General features: G+C 42.2%; 1 protein-coding gene across 2 annotated transcripts; it reads left to right on the plus strand.

Moving 5' to 3' along the window:
- The first annotated feature begins 638 nt into the window (after positions 1-638).
- On the plus strand, positions 639-20,829 carry LOC121479094 (caspase-14-like). 2 transcript variants are annotated; one of them, XM_041734610.1, is made up of 7 exons: positions 639-1,173; positions 2,635-2,687; positions 4,085-4,234; positions 9,385-9,610; positions 10,256-10,372; positions 16,598-16,707; positions 18,660-20,829. In XM_041734610.1, the coding sequence occupies exons 1-7, from the start codon at positions 825-827 to the stop codon at positions 18,759-18,761; spliced, it is 1,107 nt and encodes a 368-aa protein (XP_041590544.1). In that variant the 5' UTR covers positions 639-824; the 3' UTR covers positions 18,762-20,829. The 2 variants fall into 2 exon arrangements, with proteins under 2 accessions (XP_041590544.1, XP_041590545.1); XM_041734611.1 differs by lacking the exon at positions 639-1,173 and adding an exon at positions 1,639-1,986.
- The last annotated feature ends 779 nt before the right edge of the window (positions 20,830-21,608 follow it).

The following is a 21,608-nucleotide window of genomic DNA, read 5'->3' on the forward strand; positions in this document are numbered from 1 at the left end:
CTGATGTCTGGGGTCTGCCACCCAGAAATGTGAATGTAATCAGCCTAGGTTATGGCCTGGGCAGGAGGAGTTTAAAAAGTGACCCAGGGGATCCCTGGGTGGCGCAGCGGTTTGGCGCCTGCCTTTGGCCCAGGGCGCGATCCTGGAGACCCGGGATCGAATCCCACGTCGGGCTCCCGGTGCATGGAGCCTGCTTCTCCCTCTGCCTGTGTCTCTGCCCCTCTCTCTCTGTGACTATCATAAATAAATAAAAATTAAAAAATAAAATAAAATAAAAAGTGACCCAGGTGTGGGCCGCCTGGTGGCTCAGTGGTTGAGCGTCTGCCTTCCGCTCAGATCACGATCCCGGGGTCTTGGGACGGCGGCCCGCATCCGGCTCCCCCCAAGGAGCCTGCTTCTCTCCGCCTGTGTCTCTGCCTTTCTTTCTGTGGCTTTCGTGAACAAACTAATACAATCTTTTAAGAAATAAAAGTAAAAGTTCCCCAAGTGACCCTTATGGCGCAGCCCTGGCAGAGAAACACGGAGGAGCCCCGCAGGGCGAGGTCCCACCGGGCGGTCCCTAACTCGGCTGCAGGGGTTAAGCAGGAGCCGAGGGGCGGGCCGGGGGCGGGCCGGGGGCGGGCCGGGGCGGGGGCGGGGCCAGGCCAGAAACCCGGCGGGAGAGTTCGGGTCGCCGCTGCCAGCACGCTCGGCTGCGGCTGAAGCCAGCGGAAACGCCTCCGTTTTACAAAACAAAGGGAAGAAGCGGGAGGCGTGCGCGGTCGGCTGGCGCCGACCTCGGGTGCGTTCCTGCGGCCCCGGCGCTCCCGCAGCTTTGGGTAGCGATGGAGCGGAGCCCGGGGAGCGGCGGGCGCTGGGAGCGCAGCAGCCCCCCGGCGCCTCCAGGGCTCACCCCGGACGTGGAGGAGCTGCAGAGCCGCGTGCAGGAGACCCTGGAGCTGCTGTCCCCGCAGGACCTGCGCAACTTCCGCCTGCTCCTCAAGACCGTGGACGAGGAGCCGCGGGTGAGCCCCGTGAAGCTGGAGCTGGAGGGCCGCAAGAAGGCGGGGCTGGCCCGTCTGGTGGCCCAGAACTACTGCGAGCCCGCCGCGTCGCGCGTCCTCGTCAAGGTGCTGCGGCAGCTCCGCCGCGCCGACCTGCTCAGGCTCTGGCAGGGCGCCGCGGACCGCGGGGGTGAGCCCGGGCGGGCGCCGGGGGGGCGGGGGGGGCGGGCGGCGGGCGCGGGCGCGGGCGCGGGGGGGCGGGGCCGGGGGCGCGCGGCGCGGCTCGGCTCGGCCTCCCGGGGGTTCCCCGCGCGGCTCGCGGTGGCGCGCGGCGGGAGGAGCGAGCCCGGGGGGAAGCGGTCCCGGCAGTGGCCGTTCCGAGCGCCGAATCCCAGGGACCCGCCGGCACCTTTGGCGGGGGAGGGCTCAGAAATCGGATGGACTCAGCAGGCCTGCGATGCCTTGTCAACACGCACGTCCGAGAGAGCGTGATGTGGGAGGCTCACCGTCACGTCTCCAGGGCATGTGTTGATGGGGGGCAGGGAGCCCCCTCCTGCACACCCTGAGACCATTTGCCATAAATCTAAGATGTGGCTTATGATCGAGAAACGCAGTATGTAACAGGTTGACGGAGGCTGGGCGTCCCTCCTCCAGATTTAATAAACGTCCGTGCACATAATACGCGGGTGAGAGGGTACAGACAGAGAGAAAGCAGCAGTTAGGGGCGAGCCATCCAGATAGACGCTGAAATAAACGGTCGGTGACCTCTCCTATCAGCAGGCTTAGGATCTGATTGAGCTTTGAGCTGTGGTACTGTTACTGACTTTGTTTAGACTTGTAATGGATCCCAACTGCCTGGCCCTCCAGACGCGGCCTGTAGGCAGAACACCGGCGGCCTGCGGACCTTTGGCTCTCCCTGTTTTTCTGCACCTGCACAGCGTCTGTGCCGGCCCTCCAGCGTACTTACTCATGTATTACACTTTTGTTGCTACCTCCTTAGACTGTGAGTCTCTTACTCTTGGCAAAGTGTTTGTGGGTTTTTTTTCCCCCAGAATCATCCAGACTACACAATATTGTGGCTGTACACTTTAGGCACCCACTAAATATTTGAATTAAATACTAAGTGATGACGTTAAATTTTTAAAAAACACCTAGTCTTTTTATCTGTCCCTTGATGGAAACCTTGATCTCCTTTTCAGGAAGGACATGTGCAGTAACGTCAATCAATTAGACCTTGTCCTTTTCATCTCTGGCTTGGCTCTTTCTGCCCTTGTACCTAACTGGGGTCCAAGGGAGATCTGTTTTAAGTTTCTAGCCTCATGAGTTTGAGGAGAGTGTGTTCATAATCCAGGGAACCTGTTCTAAAATGAAATTGAAGCCTGCTGGACCTGAAAGCATAAAAGGCAACAGGATTCCTTGGGAGGCGTTTCCTGTTAACAAGAATGACAGTGGATCTTGATTGAAAAGAAGAAAATGGGAGTTATATGTTGGCAAATCGAACTCCAACAAAAAAAATATACAAAAAAATACAAAAAAATAAAAGCTATAATAGTGATTCTACCCCTTTGACTCTACAGAGGAGAAAACTAAGGCAGAAAAAATAATAATACTCTTTCTCTGTTTTATTCTCTTTTCTCAAAAATGCATTCAGGGATTCCAAGAAAGATTCTAAAGAGAAGCTATGACTGTGTGGATGGAGAACTGGTAAATATTTTTGCTCTTATATCAGCAGTACACACTGGTTAGGAAAGATGGTATTTAGCCACTTTTTCTAGCTGACATTGGAACATTTTTTGTGCAGCTCTAGTTAACTAAAGGGGATTGTCTGTACGGTTGTCTAAAGTAGTCAGATCTCACTGCTTTCTGTTATGATGGTGAAAGATAAACATGAGCCATTGAAAACTACTGTGCCTGCATTAACCAAACAAGGTAGGCACTGCCGTTATCTCTCTTTGTAAATTGAGAAAATGAGGCACTAGACGTTCTAGCATGACAGGCTCTATGGCCTTGGATGGCCATGTAAATCACTGGTTGCAGAGTTTGGTTTTTTGTTTTGTGATGGAAATTTTCAGCAAATACTAATGAAGAATAGAAAACGAACCTTCCGGTTTCCAGCCCAACTTACTTATGACCCCGTGTCAGCAAATTAATAACATAGGGCCAATCCTGTTTTGTCTGCTCCCCACTCCAGTAATTTTATTTTATTTATTTATTTTTAAATTTTTTTAAAAATTTTTATTTATTTATGATAGTCACACACACACACAGAGAGAGAGGCAGAGACACAGGCAGAGGGAGAAGCAGACTCCATGCACTGGGAGCCCGATGTGGGATTCGATCCCGGGTCTCCAGGATCGCGCCCTGGGCCAAAGGCAGGCGCCAAACCGCTGCGCCACCCAGGGATCCCCCCACTCCAGTAATTTTAAAGCAAATTCAGATACCCTCTCACTTTTATCTACAGATACATGAGTATGACTCTTTGTCTTTGAGCATGACAAAGAGATTTTTCAAAACAGAACCACAATGCCATTATTCTACCTAAAAACAACTTCCGTAGTGTGTACAAAGATGCAGTGGCATTCAGATTTTCTTGACGTGGTCTGTCTTTCGCAGGTGATTTGTTTAAATCAGGATTCTGATTCATACAATACAGTTGATTGCTTTGTGTCTTAAGACTCTTAGGCTACTTCCTACTTCTTTAAACTTTTTTCTTATTGTTTACTTGTTGAACAAACTAGGTTGTCTGTAGAATGTCCCATATTTTGGATTTTGATGACTACAGTCCTATGTTGTCATTGACTATATTCCACTCTCTGCCATGTTTCCCTAAACTGATAGTTATATGTATACACAGGAATTTAAAACTGAGATTGGCCTATTAGTCCCAGTGTAAGGAAGATATTTGAAAGAAGTATAAATCCAGTCATGCCTCCCCCAACCTTCCTTCCATAGCTAATAAGAAAGACAGGCAGTATTGCACCCCTGATCCAAACCGGGAAACCTCACCATTGATTCTAGAAGAAACTCATTATTTCCTATCTGTGACATATTTGGATTTGTGAATTTGGTTTGGTTTAAACGTTGGCTTTCCTGAAAAATAGGACCGTTATGACCTGAGTGGCAGTCGGAAGGCTTTTCTCATGTGTGTGGAGAAGAGCAGACCAGGGGCTCACCGGGACATCGAGCTAATGAAGGAATGGCTTGGCCAGTGCCAGTTTGAGCATACAGCGTGCATCGATCCGAACAAGATGGTAAAATTAAAAACAAAAATGAAAAACTGTGGCTTGGATCTTATAATTTTCCTTTCTTTTTTAAAAATTGGATTTTGGGATGCCTGGGTGGCTCAGTGGTTTAGTGCCGCCTTCAGCCCAGGGCCTGATCCTGGAGACCCGGGATCGAGTCCCACATCGCGCTCCCTGCATGGAGCCTGCTTCTCCTGCTGCCTGTGTCTCTGCCTCTTTCTCTCTCTCTCATGAATAAATAAATAAAATCTTAAAAAAAAGAAATAAAAATAAAAATTGGATTTTGAGGGGGGGGCACCTGGTTGGCTTAGTCAATTGAGTGTCTGACGCTTGGTTTCAGCTCAGGTCATGATCTCAGGATCAAGCCCCATGTCTGGCTCTGAGCTCAGTGGGGAGTTGGCCTCTTTAAAGAAAAATTTTTTAAAAACCTTTTAAAGGACAGCCCTGGTGGCTCAGCGATTTAGCGCCACCTTCAGCCTAGGGTGTGATCCTGAAGACCGGGGATCGAGTCCTATGTCAGGCTCCCTGCATGGAGCCTGCTTCTCCCTCTGCCTATGTCTCTGCCTCTCTCTCTCTCTCTCTCTCTGTCTGTCTCTCTCTGTCTCAGGAGTAAATAAATAAAATCTTAAAAAAAATAAAAAAAATAAATAAATACCTTTTTAAAAAAAGATTGGGTTTTGGGGCACCTGGGTGGCTCAGTAAGTTGAGTATCCAGCTCTTGAGTTCAGCTCAGGTCATGATCTCAGGATCCTGGGATCCAGCCCCGGCTCTGCACTCAGTTGGGAGTCTGCTTTAGGATTTTTTTCCCCCTCTTTCTCTGTCCCCACCCCTGCTGGTGCTTGCTCACTCTCTCAAAAGTAAATAAAGAAATCTTTAAAAAAAAATAAAATAAAAATTAGATTTTAATACCTGGCAAGAACCAGGACTACTGAGCAATCCCATGTGTGTCCTGATAAAATTTTTGATGCTTTTGTAATCTTAAGTGTGTGATACCTTACTTCCCCTTCTAGTCAAGCAGGGGCCTCTTGGGCTCCAGTCTTGGCTAAGGCTCTGCAGTTGAAGAGGGAAGGGGACCCAAGAAGGTATCCTAAGCAAGATGAGCAAGGAGGCCCAAGGACAAGGTGTGTGTGAATCTGGAGTAGGCAAGCTCCAGAGCATTTGGGAGCAGGAAAGACCAAAGAAACCCCTTTGAGAGATCACCAGGAGGCAGGCCAGAGGGATTCCAGTTCTTGTGGGATTCATTTAAAACCTGAAAGAGGTGTAAAGAGGGAGCTAAAAGCCATGGGCAGAATTGCATTGTGGATTAACTAGATGATGCTGAGTGGTGGTGGGAACTCCATTTGACCACTCTGACTCTAGCTGAGTCAGGACCTACACCTGCCTTAATTTAAGGATTATAACATAAGAAGACCCTTCCTAGTATAAATAAATGTTAAGGAAGAGTGCAGTAGGGGCTGTGTGTGACACATAGACCGTCTGAGCTGGAATCCTGTCTCTTCTGAGTTGTTACCTTAAATCTGATACTCAAACTGGTGAATTGTCCCTCCTCATTTGGCCATGTGTGGAGACACTTCGGGTTGTCACAACTGGAGTGTACTACTGGCATCTAGTGGGTGCTTGCAATGCCCAGAACAGCCCCTACAGCAAAGGATTTTCTGGCCCCAAGTGTCCATAGTGCAATAGTTTTAGCAACCCTGCCTAAAAAGGATTGACTACTTTCCTTCCTCTTCCTGGAATGGGGTTGATGTGAGTGACTTATCTTGGGGGGCTATCGTGATATTGAATGAGCTTCTGTGTGTCAAAATTCCCAGAATACGAGCTGGCTTATAGCAAAAGCCCAGTAAGCTTAGATTTTATTTTTGTTTCAAAGGTAAAAACAGACTCTCACTTTCCCTAAGGATTGTACTAGAATCACTTACGTATTGGCTGGCTTTTTATCTGGTGCCTTCCATTTGAATGGTAGATACTGCCAAAGTTCCTTTTATTTATTCTTTTAAGGATCTTCAGTAGTGCTTTTCTTGCATCCCAGCAATGTTTATAAATGTTTAGCACTGTTACTGGCAAAAGTATTTCATTGTTTTGGGTTTCATTTTCTAGATTATTAGTTTAGTTAAACATCCTTTGGCCGTTTTTTTTTCCTTCTGCAAATTATCTGTCCTGTCTACTTTGCCTTTTTTGGCGGTGGTCTTTTTCCTATTCTTACAGTTATTTTCCTGGACATTATTCATTTACAAAATGTAGTGCAAATACTTTTCTCTTACTCTATTATTTGTCTTTTGATTCTTTTTGTTCTCTTAAGTTGTATGGAAGTCTTTAAAAAGTTTTTTTGAGTAAACTTGTTAATCTCTCTTGGCAGGTTCTTGACTTTTGTGTCTTGATTATATCCTATGCCTTCCCAACTTAAAAAATTTAAATAATTTTTCTGTATTATTTGTATTTAAAAGTTTTAAGGTTTCCGGGACACCTGAGTGGCTCAGTGATTGAGCGTCTGCCTTGGGCTCAGGGCGTGATCCCAGGGTACTGAGATCAAATCCTGCATCAGGCTCCCTGCTCAGTAGCGAGTCTGCTTCTCCCTCTGCCTATGTCTCTGCTTCTCTCTCTGTGTCTCTCAGGAATAAATAAATAAAATCCTAAAACAAAAAAAAGTTTAAGGCTTCTTTTCTATGGAATCTTGTTTTTGGAACAGTGTGAGATAGGAGGTCCCATCTTATGTCCAGATGGATAGTCAGTTGTCTCAACATTTATTGAATGTTGAAGACATATTTATCTTTCCCCCACATATTTGAATCTCCGCTTTTATCATGAAACAAATTCCTATATGTAATCTGATTGGTTTCAGGAATCTAAAATATTTTGTTCCTATATTTGTTTATATTTCTGCCAGTATGTCACTGTTTTCATTCACCATGATTTTTCTAGGATATTTTGATGTCTGATAGAACCTATTCCTCTCCATTTTTTTTTTTACTTCTGAATGTTCTTGACTCTTCTTCAATGTCATCTGTTCTCTGTGAGCTTGGGAATAATCTGGTTAAGGTCCACCGAAATCCTTTGGGAGTTTGATTGCCATGACACTGAATTGAGATTCATTTGGTATGAATTGGCAAATTAATAGTATTAACAGAACCATTGGGCATGTCATGGTGTATGTTGCCTCTTCCCTGAAGCTTTCTTTATCCTTTTCTTCATTTAGGTATTATGTATTTCTTCAGTTTATTCCTAGGTATTGTCCTAGTTTGGGTGTGACCATGAATGGAACCCTCTTTTTCCATTATGTGGTTTAAATGATTGTTGCCAGGTAACTGGGAGGGGTGTTTTATCTTTGTGAGTTAACCTTGTGTCCAGTCAGCTCACTGGTTGCTAGTTCCAATAGTTAGTTGGTTGATTATTTTATATTTCTAGATAATCATGGTATCTGTAAGTAATGAGTTTTGGCTCCTTGTTTCCTGTATTTAGACTTCATTTATTAAAAAATGTTTATTTAAATTCAATTTAATTAACATATACTGTATTATTAGTTTAAGAGGCACAATTTAGTGATTCATCAGTTGCATATAACACCCACTGCTCATTATATATATCACATGCCCATCACCCAGTTATCCCATCCCCCCACCGTCTCCCTTCTAGCAATCCTGTTTGTTTCCTACAGTTGAATGTCTTAGTTTGCTTCCTTCTCTATTTTTATCTTATTTTATTTCACTTTTTAAAGATTTTATTTATTTATTCATGAGAGACAGAGAGAGGCAGAGACTCAGGTAGAGGGAGAACCAAGCTCCCTGCGAGGAGCCGGATGCGGAACTCAATCCCAGGCTCCCGTGGGCCGAAGGCAGATGCTCAACTACTGAGCCACCGAGATGCCCCTATCTTATTTTTCCTTCCCTTCCCCTATGCTTATCTGTTTTGTTTTCTATTTTTTTTGTAAAGATTTTATTTATTTATTCATGAGAGACAGAGAGAGAGGCAGAGACATAGGCAGGAGGAGAAGCAGGCTCCATGCAGGGAGCCCCACGTGGGACTCGATCCCAAGTCTGCAGGATCACACCCTGGGCGGAACATGGCACTAAACCACTGAGCCACCTGGGCTTCCCTCTTTTGTTTCTTAAATTCCACGTAGGAGTGAAATCATATGGTATTTGTCTTTCTCTGACTGACTTATTTCACTTAGCATAATACTCTCTAGCTCCATTTACGTGGTTGCAAATGGCAAGATTCCATTTATTCTTTTTGATGACTGAGTAATGTTCCTGTGTGTGTGTGTGTGTGTGTGTACACACCACATCTTCTTTATTCATCTGTTGATAGACATCTAGGCTCTTTCCATAGTTTGGCTATTGTGGACATTGCTTCTATGGTTATTGGGGTGCATGTGCCCCTTTGAATCACTATTTTGTATCCTTTGGATAAATACCAAGTAATGCAATTGCTGGGTCATAGTGTAGTTCTATTTTTAACTTTTTGAGGAACCTCTCTACTGTTTGCCACAGTGGCTGCACTAGTTTGCATTCCCACCTACAGCATAAGAGGGTTCCTCTTTCTCCACATCCTTGCCAACATCTGTTTCCTAAGTTGTTCATTTTAGCCATTCTGACTGGCGTGAGGTAGACTTTATTTAACTTTTAATTTTATTGAAGTGACTAGGATCTTGACTGAGGGGCATGGGAGCAGCAATAGTAGCCATTCCTGCCTTGCTTCTCTAGGGGGCTTGATCCTGGTGACATCTCCTCATAGATGCTGGCATGGAAATATTATTGGTAGACTCTTCCATTCCCTTCCATTTCTAGCTTATTGATGACATTAGTTGTAGAGAATAATAATTTCTATATGTTAAAATAAGTTAACAATATAAAATTTATATACATTAGCCCTTTGGGGGATTACCATTCTATTGTATTTTGTGGTAGAGAATAAAAAATGACCTAATTCTGTCAAAGAAGACCCAGTGGCACAGGAAGCATTCTGAGAGCAACCAACAGGGAAGTGACAGGTTAAAGAACTGATATTTACCTCATACTAACCCTGTTCGAGACATTCTTTTCATATTTGTCATGTCCTCGGACTGCCTAGGAAAGGGGCCGTCTCTAGCATTTTGGTTTTTTTTTTTTTTTTTTTTTTTTTTTTTACCTTCAGTTCTTTTGAATATGTTATCCTATTTTCAGGAGTTACTCAGGAAAATAACATTATTTCGTGATGGACTCAATGAAATTAAAGGTGATGTTGGCTGTTGCCTCATTACCCTTATGTCCCATGGGGAGAATGGCTTTATTAAAATGGAAGACGGTGAAAAAGTCAGCCTGCAGGACATTTTTGAAATGTTTAATAATAAAAATTGTCCAGCACTTCAGGAGAAACCGAAGATCTTTATCATCCAGGCCTGTAGAGGAGGTAAGTGGAGACTTCTTTCTAATAGCCACGTTTCGGGGATGCCTGAGTGGCTCAGGAGGTTGAGCGTCTGCCTTTGGCTCAGGAGGTCCGGGGGTCCTGGAATTGAGTCCCGCATCGGGCTCCCTGAGAGGAGCCTGCTTCTCCCTCTGCCTAGGTTTCTGCATCTCTCTGTGTTTCTCATGAATAAATAAATAATAAATAAATAAAATCTTAAAAAAATAATAGTCATGTTTCTAGGAAATTTTCATATGGATAATTGAGAAAAGAAGTTAAAAATATTTACTTGTTTGTTTTTTAAAATTAGAGGCCCCTCAGCTGATGTGGCTTTAGTTGCATGGTATCCTGGAGATTTTGGACTGTGAGAAGGGCTAGAAGAGGAATTTAGCTGGGATAGAATGGTTAGCTAAGGCTGAGGTGGGCCTTGTGTCATGAGGTGGGCCAGGGAGGCTCACAACTGAGAAAGATGTGTGCAATTCTCAATGTCTGTGGGATGGCAGGTGGCCTGTGGAGCTGACATCCAACTTTTGTAGCTTCTTCAGATATTTCTCTCTTGTGGAGATCCAAGTTTTGTTGGAACTTTGAGTAAGGGTTCTTAGTGTCTGTGGTATATTCCTGTAGTATGTATTTTTGTTCTTCAAAACACAGAGAGAAGAGACAGCGGTGTAGAGACTGATGATGAACCCATGGAGTCTGATGATGTATCTGAGAAGAGGAGGCTGCCCACATTCAGTGATTATTTCATCATCTATCCCACCCAGGCAGGTGAGTTGTGAGGTGTGAGGGTATATGACAGTGACGCACACCTTCCAGAAGTTTTGGGTCATTCGTAACTTTCCTTTTTTTTTTTTTTTTTTTAGATTATCAGTGCTTTAGAAATTGACATATATGAGGAGATTTTTTAACTCACCATCTCTCTTTACAGATGTTCTCACTTTTAGAGATGGCAGGTTGACATCTTATTGTTTGTTTCTTACAGGAAGACACAAACCTCTGAGCAAAGTATCACGTGGTAAATAAGATCATTGGCTTTCATATGAAAAAGATCTTGTCCCAAAAGCTAGTTCTGCCACTTGCTGTATTTGAGACCTTCAGCATTTTTAAATTTCTAGATATGTCAATTTTTTCATGTAAAACAGGAATGATGGAATTTACTTATATCGGGATGTTCTATGAATTGAATTATATAACCACAGATGTGCTTATCATAATAACTGGCATAATAAAAAAAGTAATTAGGTTCTATTATTACTAATACATTATGCTAATAAGATTTATCATCATTACTAATAGTGTTATTAATAGTAAAAGCCCAAAAGAATCTTGTGGTAGACTTTATTCATTTGTAGGAGAGGTAGAATTGAGAGGTCAAAGACATTTCTTTAGTTTTTTTTTTTTTTTTAAGTAATCTCTACACCCAACATGGGGCTTGAACTCACAGCCCAGGCATCAGGAGTTGCATGTTCCACCAACTAAGCCAGCCAGCCAGGTGCTCCCCTTTAGCTGTTTTTATCTTGACCTCTTTCAAAGAGGATAGCAGTTTGCAAAAATACATATGGAATTCAAGATAAAATGTTAGTGAAGAAATGTAAGCAAAGGAGAATAGGGCAACAACTTAAAATTAAACATACTTAGTGGTAAGATGTGAAGAATACTATCCCGATTCAAGTGAGATGTAAGATTTCACTCCTTGGTTATTTACCCAAGAGTGGTAAAAGCATACGCTCTCCCAGAGACTGGTACACAGATGTTCTTAGCATCTTTATTTGAAGTAGTCAAAGACTAGAAACAACCCAAATGACCATCAACAGGTGAATGAATAAACAAATTGTGGTGTGCCATCCATGGAATACTACTCAACAATAAAAAGAAATGAGTTCCTTATATAAGCTAACCACAGAATTATTATGGAGCATTTAAGGGTCAAGGTGAGGAACTTAATGTTCCAGTTTTATTGAATGAATGGATTTTATCACTGTGTGCTGGACTATGTATGTTTAAGGTCTAGAGATTCAGTATTATTATTATTTTGAGATTCAGTATTGAACAGAAGAACTAAGAATCTCTGCCTACATGGAATTTATGTGTTAGTGGAGACAGACAATAAACACATAAACCATATATTGTGCTACTTTATGATCCCATTTATTTAAAGTTCTAAAATAGGCAAAACTAATCTGCAGTATTGGAAATCAGGATACTGCTTGCCCTCAGGGATGCAGTGTTTGGGGTGGTCATGACCAGCGCGTGCAAGAAGAGGACTTCTAGATGCTGGCACCAACTTGTTTCTTGAGGAGAGCACTGGTTAAAGGGTGTGTTCATTTTATGAAAATTTATTGACCTATTATATACCTCATGCACACTTTTCTGTGTGATGGTTACCTTTCAGTGAAATGTTTACTAAAAATAAAATATGTTGCATGGTGACCAGTGCTATGGAGAAAGATAATGCAGGGACAAGGGATACAGGGAGTGTCCCAGGGCAGGAGTGGAGATTGCAGTTTTAAAAAAAGAGATGGGGCAGCCCCGGTGGCACAGCGGTTTGGCACCACCTGCAGCCCGGTGTGTGATCCTGGAGAACCGGGATCGAGTCCCACGTCAGGCTCCCTGCATGAAGCCTGCTTCTCCCTCTTCCTGTGTCTCTGCCTCTCTCCCTCTCTGTGTGTGTGTGTCTCTATGAATAAATAAAATCTTTAAAAAAAATAAAAATAAAAATGAAAAAAAGAGATGTATATGGGATGCCTGGGTGGCTGAGCGGTTGAGCATAGGCTCAGGGCATGATCCCAGGTCAGGGGATTGAGTCACACACTGGGCTCCCTGTGAGGAGCCTGTTTCTCCATCTTCCTATGTCTCTGCCTCTCTGTGTGTCTCTCATGAATAAATAAATAAATAAATCTTTAAAAAAATTTCAAAAGAGATGTATAGAGATGTCCCCACTGAAAATCTGATTGTCGTGTAGATACTTGGGGGACATGAGAGAGTGACTCCAGATATTTGAGAGAATTTGTGTTGTAAGATAAGAATACTTAGTATATAGCAGTAACAAGAACTCTGTGTATGGACAAATAGGCCACAGGCTGGAAGAGAGAACCTAGAGGCAAAACCAAATATGTAGGGAAACTAGACAGGTGACAAAGCAAAGCAGTCATTGCTAATCAGTGTAGAACGAATGGCTGTTCAATAAATAGTGCTGGGAGAGCCAGTTTCTTCATGGGAGAAAAATAAAAAATTATTTTCAGATTTCTTGGCCAGGTTTCATTGCATGAAATGTCCAATCTATGGTAGTGCTCCTTTTATATAATATTTGTGGCTTCCCCCTCTTTTATCAGTCTTGCCAGTCGTGTATTTATTTAATCAAGAACCTATTTTTAGTTTTGTTAATCTCCTCTGATATCTGTTTTTGATTTCATTAATTTTGACTCTTGTTTCCATTTTTCTTCCTTTTGGTGGTATTTATTCTACTCTTCTTTTCCCAACTATTTCATTTAGGTACTTGGCTCATAATTTTCTTTTTAAAAATATAAGCATTTCTATTTTTTAATTTTTTTAAAAGATTATGTTTATTTGAGAGAGAGAGAGAACACAAGCAAGGGGAAGGGGCAAAGGGAGAGGGAGAAGCAGACTCCCCCACAACCCAGAGCAGGAAGCCTGATGCAGGACTCCATCCCAGGACCCTGGGATCATGACCTGAGCCAAAGGCAGATGCTTAACCAATTGAGCCACCCAGGTGCCCCTCCTGGTCCTAAATAATTTTTCCTTTGACCTTGTTTGGTAAATCGGTGGAAATTGACTAGCTTTCAGCCAAAGTCTAAAGTTCTCCAATGTCACTTATCAGACTCCGTTTTTTGTGGCCTAGAATCTGTCTTGAGGACTGAACCCATGGCCATGGACTTAGGATCGCTGATTATTTTCAAAGCAATGAGAACTTTATAATCTTTCATTTGATAAGATACCTGGCAGCTACTCTGATTTTCGTTTTACTGACTGGCACATGATTCTTCAAAGAGCTTGAGACTATATTAGGTTAGAGGTTCTCAAGTGTTATTTGCCATAACCCACAAGAAGATTGTGTTTCATCAAATCTAATGCCTTGATTGTAAGACATACCATTATTTTGTATCCTCAAGAAGCTACCAGTTGATCTATGACACAGAAGATATTATAGAGCACATCCAGATTTCAGAGATGTTAAAGTGGAAAAAAAAAACCTTTGATCTTAGAATTGATAAAATACATAATTCATTGTAGTTTGTCATATATATTTATGTAAAAATATAAATATATGTGTAACACACTAGTTTTATAAATCATAGCTGCCCTTGCTACCATTGAGCCACTTTAATATTTTCTGGTATAGCCCGTTTTATCCCATTATAAAAAAATGCAGCTTAAGGGACTCCTGGGTGGCTCAGCAGGTGAGCGTCTGCCTTCAGCTCAGGTCATAATCTTGGGGTCCTAGGATCGAGTTCCGCATTGGGCTCCCTAGAGGGAGTCTGCTTTTCCCTCTGCCTATGTCTCTGCCTTTCTCTCTGTGTCTCTCATGAATAAATAAAATCTTAAAAAAAAAATAGTGCAGCTTTAATCCACTAAATTGATTTATTGGCTGATTATTGGGCCACAACCTGCAATTTGAAGAACACTGGACAGAATGGTTCACCAAGCTTTGTGATGAGGGGTTTCTGACTGTGATTTACTCTAAGAGGGACAATACTGAAATTCCTGTATAGTTCCCACACTGAACAGATATGTTCTGTGAATTTGTTTACAACTTCATAGAGATAAAACTGAAGTACGAGCTGTACATGTTCCATGTATGCCATTTGAACACATATAAGTATACATTCATGACACTATCACCATGATAGAAACAAATGCTTCTATCACCCCAAAAAGTTTCCCCATGTTGTAATCTACCCTTGCCTCCATCCCCATCCCTATGCAACCACAGTTGCACTTTCTGTTGCCACAGGTTAGATTATATTTTCTGGGATTCTCTATAACTAGAATTATATAGTATGTATATACTTTTAGTTTTGTTAATCCCCTCAGATATCTGATATACTTTTTTAGTATGTATTACTTATATATATATTTTCTTGCCTGCCTGCCTGTCTTTTTCCACTCAACATAATAGTTTTGTGATTCGTCCATGTTTTGTGTATCAGTAGTTCATTTCCTTTTATTTCTGAGGAGTATTCAGTTGTGTAAATATAATACAAAGTGAACACAATGTGTTGAGCCATTCACTTGTTTTTGAACATTTGAGTTGTTTCTAGTTTTTGGTTATTACCAACAAAACTCCTGTGAACACACATGTGTAAGTCTTTGGGCATATGTTTTTGTTTTCCTTGAGTACATACTAAGAAGCAGAATGTTTGATTCATATAGTAGGTGTATGTTTGACTTTTAAAGAAACTGCCAAATTGAAAATTCTTTTTCAAAATGATTGCATCATTTACATTCCCGCAAACAGTGTATGAGAGTTCTAGTTGTTCCACATCTTTGTTATCAGTTGGTTTGACCTGTTTTAAAACTTTCAGAAAGTCTGAGGGGTGTGTAATAGTATCGCCATGTGGGTTTAATTTGCATTTCTTGAAGAATTAATGATTATCTTTTCCTGTACATATTGGCCATTCATATATCTTCTTTTGCTAAATGTCTGTTCATATCTTTTACCTAATTTTTTATCGGGTTGTTTGTTTCCTTGTTGAGTTGTAAGATTTATTTATGTATTCTGGATACATGTAATTTGGAATGTATTACAGATGTTTTCTCCCAATCTGTGGCTTGTTTTTCAATTTCTTAGTAACATTTTCAAAATACATAAGTTTTTGGGTGCCTGGGTGGCTCAGTCAGTTAAGCATCTGCCTTCGTCTCAGGTCATGATCCTGGGGTCCTGGGATTGAGTCTCATATCAGGCTTCCGACTCAGTGGGGAGCCTACTTCTCCCTCTTCGTCTACCCCTCCCCCCTGTTTGTGCTCTCTCTCACTCGCTCACTCTCTCTCTCAAATGAACGAATAAAATCTTTAAAAAAAAAAGTTTTAAATTCTGATGAAAAAAAAATTCTGATGAAGTCCAACTTACCAGCTTTTTCTTTTATAGTTTATGTTCTTTGTGTTCTAAGAAACCTTTGCCTATGTTGAAGTTGCAGAGATATCCCCATGTTTTTTCTGTTTCAACCTGGATTTATTATCAAAGTGTACAGTTTTGATATTCCCATCAAATTTCTACACTAAACAGACATGTTTGGCGTTTTTTAAAAATCTAATTGATAATAAAAATAATTTCACTAATTAAACTTTTGAGGACCCTAAAATGAATCTCTATGGGTGTATTTTGGGGGAATTTAGCTTAAGATCCTATAGCAAAAGCCAGAAATTAAAAAAAAAAATAGGGATCCCTGGGTGGCGCAGCGGTTTAGCGCCTGCCTTTGGCCCAGGGCACGATCCTGGAGACCCGGGATCGAATCGGACGTCAGGCTCCCGGTGCATGGAGCCTGCTTCTCCCTCTGCCTGTGTCTCTGCCTCTCTCTCTCTCTCTCTCTCTGTGACTATCATAAATAAGTGAAAATTAAAAAAAATAAAAATAAAAAAAAAAATAAAAAAAAATAGGGAAGGGATAAATGAAGTAAATATGGCAAAATGATGATAACTGTTGAATCTGGGGGATGATTATATGGGAGTTTGTTAAACTTTGCTTTCTACTTTTGTGTATATTTGAAGTTTTATTTGGAAAATTCATATAAGAGAATTGCCCTCTTGAGGGGTTAGTTTGACCATGCTGCTGGTCACAGGAGTCCCCTGAGACACTCAGGTACTTCCTCTTTTTTGTGTCTATGTCTCTTACGGCCCCAGACACTCTTATTAATGCAAGAATGCTTTTTTATTCTCAGCTCAAAGCCATTTTCCAGGCTTAAATGTGAGTAAAAGACAATGTTTGGTGCAAAGAGAGGAGTAAAATGGAAAAAACGTCTTGTGTTTGTATTGTAGATCACGTTGCTCTACGGCACCCTCGCACTGGCTCCGTGATGATTGAAGCAATGTCCGAAGTCTTTAAACAGTACGGAAATAAGTGGCACATCGCTGACTTTTTCACCAGAGTAAGTAAATTCCAAGGGAACAGGTGCTCCTTTCATGCTGATGGTAATGCACTTGATGAGAGCATTTTCAGGCAAAGGTTGACTTTAGCGATGGAAACATGAGAGATACTGAAAAGTTGCCTGGAATGATGGGCTGATCATAAGTTTTGATGACTGTGGCATTCAGACAACATGGTTGAGCCAGCTGATGAGGGAAATTGATCGTGACATTTTCTGGTCATTGGTAATCTGAGTGCGTTGGATATGAGGTGAGCATCAAAGTTCTTGCCTGACTTGGCTTCCCGAGAGAGGAGAACCTTGGAACTTTAAGGATGGACTCTAGCTCACATTTGTCTTCCCAGTTGGTAGCCCATAGTAAACAATCATTGAATGAATGCATGCCCATAGTTACAGTAGATTTATACATGAACCATAGTTTGGAGAGTGGCCCGGTTATTGTAGTTTATCATATCAAGATTAAAGGGTAATTTTTTTCTCAATATGAGAGTTTTATACCAAAAGAAAGCTAATTAGAAAAAATTGCAGAAGGGGTACCTGGGTGGCTCAGTAGTTGAGTGTCTGCCTTCGGCTCAGGTTGTGATCCTGGGATCCTGGGATCCTGGGATTGAGTCCTGCATCAAGCTCCTTGCAGGGAGCCTGCTTTTCCCTCTGCCTACGTTTCTGCTTCTCTCTCTGTGTCTCCCAGGAATAAATAAATAAAATCTTAAAAAAAGAAAGGAAGAAAAAGAAAAGATTGCAGAAGAGTACAGTAAGAGTGATACTAAAGTCTATTGCATGGCTCACTCCAGAGCAGTTACTATTTTCTGCGCTTCACAGAGAGTAATCCATTAAAGCCTTCCAACACCTCTCAAGTAGCTACTGGGATTCGCATCCACCGTGACACATGGGGGCTAGTCAGTGGCCCAGCTGGCATTCCAGCCTGGGCGGAGTGCTTCTACAGTTCATGCCCTAATCAAAATTATGTATTAATTACTTCACACCTCCCCAAGGTATAGTAACTATTTTTGTTTCTTTAGAATAGATTTATTGTTAATACTTTACATATGATGCTTAATAGCTTTTAAAACTCCTTTTCACCTCATAGGAACTTGGGGGGAAATATTAAAGGGAGGGGCCATGGATAGTTTTGATGCTTATTTCAACCATATTCCCAAATATCTTATATTGCTCAATTTCTCTAAGAACATAGTTTCTGGTCAGCTCAGGAATATGTCATAAAAAAGACAGATTTAACCAGCTCTGAATAGAAATCCATTTTAACTGATGCTAACTGAAAAAATTGTTCATTAAGCCTTTACTCAACACCCTTCATTTTTATTTACATACATGAGTTTTACATATTTATTTTTGTTTTTCCATTTTTTTTTTTTTTTACTTTTTTTAAAGATAAATAGTGCAGGGTAGGGGCAGAGGGAGGTTAGACTCCTCACTGAGGTGAGACTCGATCCCAGGACCCTTAGATCATGACCTGAGCCAAAACCAAGAATACACTTAACCTACTGAGCCACCCAGGCACCCAGCCATTCAGTTTTAAAGCACTTTCTGAGTAGACACTGGCCAAAACAACAACAACAACAAAATCCAAAAATGTGCATGATGAAGCTACATACAGCTTAGGTAGCAGATGGTAGATGTGCTTATTGTAGAGTTGTGGGATGGTTTGGACATAGCGTAATCCAACCCTTTCATTTTACCGTGAGTCACCAAGACTCAGAAAGGGTTAATGCCTTGCCTACTATTACCCATGGGCAGGTTGAGACCAAACCCAGGTCTGTGGACCCAAAACTAGTGCTCTTCGCATCCAGAGTGCTACCTTCCAAGCACTTGGTGGGACGTGCTCATCTGAATGCCATCTGCATCACTTTCGGGAATGCACAGAAGTTCACTATGTGGAGTTTACTAAAAGGCTTTTTGCTCAGGGCTCTTGGACAGTTTGTGCTTTAATCTTTCAGGTGAATAACAGAGTGGTGCACACTGAGTTTCATCTGCACGAGGAACCAATTAAAGTATCACTTGTCATGGAATCAACTTTAACTAAATCCGTGTACTTTTGACAGCGGGAAGATGAAAAACTGAGGACTGTTTTGTAGCCAACTTTGTAAATAGCGGGGAGTATTTGTAGCATAGAACGAATGGTTATCATTTTGCGTTATTACTGTCACTGGCTGTATTTCTCCAATTTGTTTTCTCTACATACGGTATTTCTCCAAGACTGGACCAGGCTTATTTGACACTTGTAAATAATTTGGCTTCTTTGAAAAGAGAACTGTTTTTTGAAAATGATTTTTCCTGAACTGTTATCAAAACATGGGAGTCCAGCTCTATGCGTGGACCATTTTTATCGTGTGCTTCTCTTCTTGATTACACCCCATCATCTTCCACTTTGGTGCTGGTGTCCTCGTTTTCTTGGCTCAGTCTTCATGTAGTCTTACCTGTGTTTCACCTGATTTCCCCCATATTGTTGTCTGTGGCCAAACTCGTCTCCGTTTTGACTCTATAAGCCATTCCTGAGTCTCATCTGGATGTCTTTGTTTGCACTTTATGCCCTTGATGCCTCATTGTTCACCTTCGCCTCATTCCCCAGCTTCTCCTGTGCCATTATAGTACCTTGAAGAGGTACCTGCAGAGTTTGGCTGAAGCATCCTTTGTGCAGGAAAGCTTTTGTAACCCCTCATGCTAGGTCAGCCCTTTCTACATGCCCACAGACCCCGTGACTTAGCAGTTAGCACCACTGAACTTATTAAATGACCGAGTATTAGCTGTTGATCTCTTTCTCTGGTTCAGTCATAAGCTCCAAGAGGCAGAGGCCGCTCGTCTCATTCATTGTTGTGTCTCACCATGCCTTAAGACATAGAGAAGCACTGTGATGCATGTTTATTGAATAACTGGTCTCTTTCTTTCCATTATTTTGTTCATTCCTCAGACCTTGCCTCATTACCTCTGTGCATCTAGCCACCTTCTAGTCATCCCCACCAGGTTGGATGTCCTGTGGCCACTTTAACTGAATGAGTTGGAAGTCAACCTGTTACCCTTAAATCTCTCCATAAAACTCATCCCATTATTGATAATCTTTGACTCTCCACTGCCTGCAGAATATATGCCAGTTCCCCTAAGAGAATATTCCAAGTCCTTCTCTGTCAGGCCTTAAACTATACTACTTGTTTTGGGGGTTTATTTTTGTTGTTGTTTTAAAGATTTTATTCACTTATTCATGAGAGACAGAGAGAGAGAGAGAGAGGCAGAGACATAAGCAGGGGGAGAAGCAGGCTCCCTGTGGGGAGCCCAATGTGAGACTCAATCCCAGGACCTCTGGATCACAACCTGAGCTGAAAGGAGATGCTCAGCCGCTGAGCCACCCAGGTGTCCCAACCTATACTACTAGTATACTACCCACTTGTCCTGGGTCTTGACCACACCAGATGATTTGCCCTCCCCTCAAAAGTCCCCTCTCCCAGAATCAGGCTTATAGATTACTGAATGTTGAATGAATGCTTTTGGCTATTTTATCATAGTTCAGTCTCTCCTTTCCCTCTGAAATGCCCTTTGTTTTCATTATGTTCTTCCTCTATACCATATATTCCTTAGGGTGCAAGTTGGGTCCCATCCCACTAGAAGGAAAACCTGCATATAGGCCAGGTTTAGAGTAAGAAACTCCAGACTGAGCATGAGTTTTCATTGCAACCGTGTTCTAACTTTCTGTGTAACTTTGGACCATATTACGCCCGGTTTCCACATCATAAAAGGAGATTTGGCTCGGCTGAGAACTCATTCCACTGGACTTCAATGAACTTTGGCTTCTTAATAAACTGTGAATATCCTGCAGGTGTGGCTATTCCTGAACCTAGAGGTTCAAGCTGGCAGTTGCCTGACATGGTTGGGCCTGTATGAGGATACAAGTGTTTGGTGAAAATGCTCTGAAGATTGAGGGTCACAGTGACTGAAGCAACCCAGAATCTCAGGCCAGTCTCCATTTCAGGGACAATTGTGTCTTTTTTAGTTAATGTGACTTCTCAAGTGTATATGTATGTGATTTAATTTTTAAACCTGTTGAGTTTTGTATTTGATGTGTAACTTCACTTTTTTTATATAAAGCATTAAAATGTCACCTTGGTCCATAAAATATGAATATCAGGTGAGCCTTCTCTGTTCATTTGCATACGGTGTGATCCTAGGATTCCTGGCACAGGGGCTCATCTCAGGGGCACAGCAGCAGCTGAAATAGACAATAGCTCTTATTTCCTGGGAGAGGTTAAGTGACTTGTTCAGAGTCACAGCATGTAATGAAGCTAGGAATCCAATGCATGAACTTGTATTCAGTGCATGAATACAAGACAAAAAGTGCCAAGTGAGAGAGAAATGGTGTAAGACAGAATCCTTTCGGTGGACAGAAATCCATTTAATTAAGGATATGAGAGCTTTGGGACAAAGGAAGGAACAGGGAACGGTTATTTTGGAACATTGCTCAGGCCATTGCAGGTAAGTTTCCTGGAGAGGGCTGTAGCACAACTGGATAACAGACCAACAGGTGAAGGAGGAAGCTTGGTTGGGGAAGGAGGTGGATGGTGCCCAAGATGAACTTGAAACCTGGAGCCAGCTATGTGTCCTATATTCTCTCAGTTATAAATAAGAACAGGGACTCCCCTAGCCATCCAGTGCCCTGTGTAGTCCCCCCAAAACCACAGTCCCTAGCACAATTGTATATTTGGAAAGAAACCTACACCAGATGTTTATATTTTTATTTTTTAAAGATTTATTTATTAGAGAGAGAGAGAGAGAGAGAGCCACACGCACACAAGCACACACAAGTAGGGGAGGGGCAGAGAGAGAAAACCCTCTAGCAGACAGTACCTGAGCACAGAGCCTAACTCCAGGCTCGATCTGCAACCCTGAGATCACAAGCT

This window comes from Vulpes lagopus, chromosome 19 (assembly GCF_018345385.1).
Source record: "Vulpes lagopus strain Blue_001 chromosome 19, ASM1834538v1, whole genome shotgun sequence".
In the NCBI taxonomy this organism is placed as follows: Eukaryota; Metazoa; Chordata; class Mammalia; order Carnivora; family Canidae; genus Vulpes; species Vulpes lagopus.

Excerpts from the sequence above, each read along its gene's own strand:
- LOC121479094 (XM_041734610.1), top strand. The coding sequence starts at position 825 with ATGGAGCGGAGCCCGGGGAGCGGCGGGCGCTGGGAGCGCAGCAGCCCC. Across the intron at positions 2,688-4,084 it reads ACTGTGTGGATGGAGAACTG|GACCGTTATGACCTGAGTGG; the intron begins GTAAATATTTTT and ends CCTGAAAAATAG. Across the intron at positions 4,235-9,384 it reads GCATCGATCCGAACAAGATG|GAGTTACTCAGGAAAATAAC; the intron begins GTAAAATTAAAA and ends TCCTATTTTCAG.